At 48.3% G+C, this 6,345-nt stretch overlaps 1 protein-coding gene across 1 annotated transcript; it reads left to right on the top strand.

Moving 5' to 3' along the window:
* Positions 1-1,261: 1,261 nt before the first annotated feature.
* PNMA8C (PNMA family member 8C) lies at positions 1,262-5,191 on the top strand. Its single transcript, XM_055079084.1, is given in 2 exon segments — positions 1,262-1,281; positions 1,283-5,191. Coding segments are annotated over 2 exon segments (597 nt in total). The 3' UTR covers positions 1,860-5,191.
* The last annotated feature ends 1,154 nt before the right edge of the window (positions 5,192-6,345 follow it).

Below are 6,345 nucleotides of genomic sequence, written 5' to 3'. Positions count from 1 at the left end.
AAAAAAAAAAAAAAATATATATATATATATATATATATATACACACATATATATGAAACAGTCACAAACTTATAGGAAAGTTGCATGTATGGTACAAAGAACTTCCCCCCCGCCAACGGTTTTGAGAGTAAATTGCAAATCTGGTGCCCTATCATCCCTGAATGTTGCAGTGGGTGTGTCCTACAAACAAGGACATTCCACGGTAAAGATATTTTTGTTCCCTTTGATTCATCCATTTTATATGAGACAACATAATAGCCCAGATTCCTCCACCAAACTTTCCATTTATCCGTTTACTTATATCCACATAGATTCATGGATTTCCTGTTTTATTTAAGGAGTTATGATCTGTTGCGCTCATTTTTAATGTTGATGCTCAAAATGTCCCAGATTTGGCCAGTGGGAGCCCTTCAAGCTGGCTCTATGCCCTTCCACCTGTTCTCATCATTCTTTGAGCATTTCCTTACTTTCTGACCCCCAAAATGTTCCAGGCTCATCTTGTATCTTCCCTGTCCCCCGACCCCTAGAATCAGCCATTTTCTCAAGGGAGAAGGCAGGGTACTTCTGAAGGCGGGTGGCTGACCCCTCACCCCTGAATGACTCCCCTCGGACTCTGATTTAAATGCGGCCGGGCCGGGCCAATGGCAGAGGCAATGCTCTAGCAGTTGCCATGGAGACCGCTGAGCTGCAGAGCGGAAGGAGGAGGTGATGTCATTGTGGGAGAAAGTGCAGCGGCCACATCCTTGTCTCAGCCAGGCCACAGGGCAGTGAGGGTAGCCTCTGGGCCAGCGGCAAGGAACGAGCCGCCCTGCCTGCCAGGCACCCTCGCAGGACACCCCGGAGGCAGCAGCCCCAGGGCGATCAGCCGTCCCAGATCTGCTGAGACTGACAGGACCTGTGAGACCTTTGAGGACCACCGCCAGAAAGAGGGACCAGCATCTTCATACTCTCTCTGGTGCGGCTTTGCCTAGGACTCAGGATCCGCAAGCTAGCCAGCAGACACCCACCCCTGCTTCACACTCTGTAAGTCCCTAGGAATTCCCAAGAGCCCCCTGGGAGGAAGGTTACAGAAGGCTGGACACTGTGCAGCCCTGTGGGCAGGGCCTGGGGCATCTTTGGCTGAGGTGGACAAACTAGGCCCCGTGAGGCCTCTCTCTTTGCCTTGGGAAGGGGTCGTGGCATCCTGGATAACTTTTTGGATTCCCGGGACAGCTCAGGTGTGTACCATCGGGCATACTGCTGCCTCAGAGAGCTGGGCAAGATGCTTTTTGGTGTCAAGGACACATGGGTGCAAGGCTCTTGAGGTGGACAGTTCCAAGTCTCTGATGATCCTGGGTATCCCGGAAAACTGTAACCATGAGGAATTCGAAGAGATCATACAGGCCTCCCTAAAACCTCTGGGTAAGTTCGAAGTGGCTGGGAAGGCCTTTGTGGAAAAAGAGAGATCCAAGGCCGCCATCATTAGGCTGGCAGAGGACATCAATTATGCCGTGATGCCCAGGGAGAGCAAGGGCAAGGGCGGCACGTGGAGAGTGCGCTACATGCCCCAGAAGCAGGATATTGAATTCCTGACCAAGCTGAACCTCTTCCTGCAGAGCCAGGGCAGGATGGCGGAAGATGTGGCCCGGGTCCTAAGGCAGGAACTGTGCCCGACAGTGACGGGCCCCAGAGAGCTTCCTGCCAGAAACTGCTATGAGCCCGGGCCAGGGGAGAAACCGGGGCCTGGGGCCACTGCTGCGGTGGACGGGGTGCCACCTCTGGACTCCACGAAGGAGAGCAAGGCGGGAGATGGCAAGAAAGGCAAGCGGAAGCACAAGCAAAACCGTCGACGACACCATGCATCTGACAGGAAGCTGTGAGGTGACTTGGGGTGGGCATGGGTGCGGCTGAATGAGGGTGGGCGTCAGCTGAGTGGGCGTGGGTGGCGACTTGGAAAGGTGGGTGCCCTCTGAATAAGTTCGGGGGATGAGAGTGAATGTGGATAATGCGAGTGAGGATGAGTTACCCAGTCAAGGGAGTGGGTAACTTTTCAGTAAGAATGGATGACATCTGACTAGTGTGAGCGAAGGTGGGTATTTTTATCTGAGTTAACTTGCGGGTGACATCTGAGTGGGTGTGGTTAAGACTTAGTTGAGTGTGAGTCACTCATCCATTCATTCATTCATTCTACAGATGTGCATTGCGCACCTAGTATGTCCCAGGCACTGTTCTAGGAGCTGGGGATACAGAATGGGGCAAATCCATCTTAACTTTCTGTCTTCACGGCACTTATAGTGAGTGGGTAGCTTTTGAGTTACTTGGGTACATCTGAGTGCGAGTAGGTACCATGTGAGCAGAGCGGATAATATCTGGTTGAGTATGGATCATTCATTCATTCAACAAATATTTCCTGGCACCTGCAGTGTACCAGACACTATTCCAGGCACTGGGAATACAGCGGGGAACAAAACGGACCCAAACCTTGCCCTCGCGGCACTCATATTAAATATCTGAGTAGGTGCGGGTAACATCTCAGTTGTTTTTTGAATACTTCAATACATATGAGTGAGCGTGGGTACCATTTGATATGTGGGTAGCATCACGTCACTTGAGTATATAAGCTCAAGCGGGTAATATTTGAGTAGCTGTGCGCAACACTTAAGAGTGTGGGAGTGACACCTGAGTATGCGTGTGGGTATTATTTGAGTGGGTGAGGGGAACTTCTGAATGAGGAAGAGTTTCAAAGATCCGCATACAAAGTCTTAACAACCCGGAGGCGCCGCGGGACCAGCTGCGCAGTCGCAGTCGGAGCCGAGCAGCGAGTCAGCTTGTTGCCATGGAGACCGCGGGCCGCTTGCGGCGACTGCGTAAACACGAGTTTGCGGGAAATGGAAAAGGAGAAATGGGGCTCGGAATTTCAAGGTTTTGCAGAAGGTCTCTTACCAGAGTTGAGGAACAGCCAAGCAGGAAGAACATGTCAGGGAGATCTGTTCTGTGCTCGGGAGAGGCCACTATCCCCTTCGCCATGCCCGGCGGCCTGACGTTGAGGACAAACCCTCTTGCTGGTTGTGTATTGCGGGGATGAGGCCCAGACCCCTCCAGCTTTGGGCTCTGCTGGAAATCCTGTCATCGCAAAGTTTAGACCTGTTTTTGTCTTTTGTAAGGATGTACCTCGAATGTGCCTCTGGCATAAACTTGTCCGGCGTGGGCTACTCTTTTGCACGAGGCAAGCAGAAACCATGACTGAGAAAGTGAGCTGTCTCCTCGCCACGTCTGAGGACCTCACTGCTTTGTGTGTGACTCTGAAAAACAGCTGTCACTGTTCTCTACATGCTGGGTCTCCCTTACAGGAATGGTCAGACATGGGACATTTCTGCTCTGATTGGTTGGTGCCTGGGGTGAGGGTATGAGTCTCCCCAAATTAAATCTCAGAAGCTCTAACTTGTGCTCAACTCTCTAAAGAACAAAAGGCAAGACTTCCAGGGAATGGTCAAAAGGAGGTAATAATTAAGAGGTCACCTTCAACAATGATCAATTTACAACACTGACGTATAGTCCCCGAGTCTATAAGCTGAGTCCCCCAGAATGGTGAGGAAAAACCACAACAAAAAAACAATCAAGTAAAATCCAAATGTCTGTGGGTAGACAGAACACCTGCTCAGGATGTCTGACCCGTGAGTTTGCAAACTTCCATTAGTTCAGGGATTTGCAAAGGTTTGAGCTGAACTTCTTATTTATTTATTTATCTTTAAAAATTATTTATTTATGGCTGCATTGGGTCTTTGTTGCTGTGCATGGGCTTTCTCTAGTTGCGGCGAGCGGGAGTTTCTCTTTGTTGCGGCGCACGGGCTTCTCCTTGCAGTGGCTTCTCGTTGCGGAGCCTGGGCTCCAGGTGCACGGGCCTCAGCATTCGTGGCCCGCAGGCTAAGTAGTTGTGGCTCACGGGCTCTAGAGCGCAGGCTCAGTAGTTGTGGCACACGGGCTTAGCTGCTCCGCGGCACGTGGGATCTTCCGGACCAGGGCTTGAACCCATGTCCCCTGCATTGGCAGGCAGATTCTTAACCACTGTGCCACCAGGAAAGCCCTGAACTTCTTTTTTAAAATGCAATTTACACACAGAGAGACAGGCTCAGATTCTTACCTACCAAACTGTAGTGGTGGAGACTCCCCAATGTATTACAATGGTGGGCATCAGTCATGTCTGTGAATTCCAGCATCCAAACCCCTTTCTTATTTCTGCAAGGCTACCCCATTTTGCCCCGCTCGCAGAGCCAAAAGGTGGAAGTCCTTTCCCTGCACCCCACCTTGGCAGGCAGGATGCAGGCAAGCCTCCCACCCTCAGGCAGTTAGAAACGCCCGTTAGGTCCTTACATTCTCAGCAGGTGTCAAGACAGAGGAATTTTTAGAGTTTACTTGCTTTGACATGACCTAAGACCTTGAAGACTCTGATTTCCGTCCATTCCCCAAGCTGGCTTTCTACCATCAGCCTTGACAGCATTTGTATTGTGCAATGGTTGGGATGAAGCTTTTCCTCCCATCCCCACACATGTATGTGAACTTCTTGCAAATGCATCCATGGTCTAGAAGTTTGTAGCTCTCTACTGATCTTTGTATTCCTTGCAAATTTCCAACCTGGGCATACTCACTGACAGAATATTGCACTATTTTGTTTCTGTTTCCTGAGAATCTGAGCTTAAATAAAGGCTACACAAAACCTCAGGCACATTCATTTATGGCATATGCTTTTCTCCCATCAAGGCACAATCGTTGTATAGCAAAAAAGGACATTGTGACATTTCTTATCATCATATTTCAGTATTAAGATGGCATTTATGCTTCTTGAGGGTTTGGGGTGTTTCCCATACAACATTCACGTTTGTATACACAACGTGAGTGGTTGTTCAAGGCTGCCCGTAAAACCCAAATCTCCTACCACTTCTCTTTCAAGTTTTTCTGGACCAGTTGAAGAGTTTCCTGAGATTATAATGCAAACTTGCATAAAATGGTTACCATTTGAAGCTACTTATCTGTGTGGGTCAAGACATGGCTGGCACACAGAAAACTCCAAGTAAATTGGATGTGCTGGCTGAGGGAAGGCTGCAGGTGGCCTTTGTAAATCCCCCTTTTCAAACGTAGGTTCAATTAAAACTCTTCATTGTTCTTTGTGGTTGATGCTATATCATACAAATATGAACTTATAAAATAAATGGATGCTAATGCAATCATTGCATGCTCTTTGATATGCTGGGGGATCCGTGGTAGATTTAATTTGGAAAAACAATCTGGTTGCTAAAAAAAATGCTCTGAAAATCACTTCCATGGGTTGCCTGAAGTTTTCCAGGGCTGCATTGTTTTTAAAAGGGGTGTTATCGGATCTCATGGCCAAGAGAACACAAAACACACAGCTTTGTTCTATCTCACGGGCTTCCAGTGGCTGATGGGAAAAGTGAAACAATTTATCTGGAATAAAAACAATAACAGCTATCCTGTGTTCCAGGCACTGTACTGAGTCCTTCATATTCATTAATTCATTGTATCTTCCCATCCCTTGAGGTATGGGACTATAGGTGCGCAACCCCTGATTCAAAACCCTTGGGCCAGGTGTGGTTCAGAATTCAGAGTGTTGGGTTTTAGAAAAGTGATACAGAGACTATATCTTATATTGTGTAATTCACCCCCAGGGGGGTTTGGGCAGCTCCCATAATCATATCCATTAGTATTCTAATAGTAGAGAAATATTGACATTAAGTGAAAGAAATTAAAAGTGTAAATAGCCTCATGTCAGTCTAGATTTTGCCTTCCAATTTTTTTTCATTTTTTGGATAAATTTTTTGGTGCAAAGCTTTCAGAGCTTTTTGGGTTTCAGAAGAGGAGCTAAGTGATTATGAACTATAATTTTATCATGATCATCTTCTCATTCTATGGCTGAAGAAAGCAGTGCTCAAAAAGGTTAAGTGACTTGCCTAAGGCCACACAGGAAAGCTCAAAAGAAATTGAAACCCAGGTCTTTCTGACTACAGTCTGTGCCCTAACACAGATCCCAAGAAAAGGGGACGTGTCACACCACGGGGGTGGGGCACATGGGGAAGCTCCAGGATTGGTCAGGAGGCAGAGGGAGAGGGGGAACCATGGACAAGAACTTTATTATGGTTTCTTCAGGTAAGGAATGGGTGAGGCAGGGAAGGCAGGCTCAGGATTGGCTAGTCTGAATAATTTCAGCAGGCTCTGGGGTAAAGGGGCTGTCCCTGGGTGTCTGGGACCTGGCCCTGGAATGAATAGGGCAGGTGGATGGTGGCCCAGAGTGTGAGGGCTTAATAAAGAAGGTAGTTGGGGGCATGGGCTCTGGATTGGTTGGTTGATTTGCAT

This window comes from Physeter macrocephalus, chromosome 17, assembly GCF_002837175.3.
Source record: "Physeter macrocephalus isolate SW-GA chromosome 17, ASM283717v5, whole genome shotgun sequence".
In the NCBI taxonomy this organism is placed as follows: domain Eukaryota; kingdom Metazoa; phylum Chordata; class Mammalia; order Artiodactyla; family Physeteridae; genus Physeter; species Physeter macrocephalus.
This window is presented reverse-complemented; position numbering and strand designations above follow the sequence as displayed.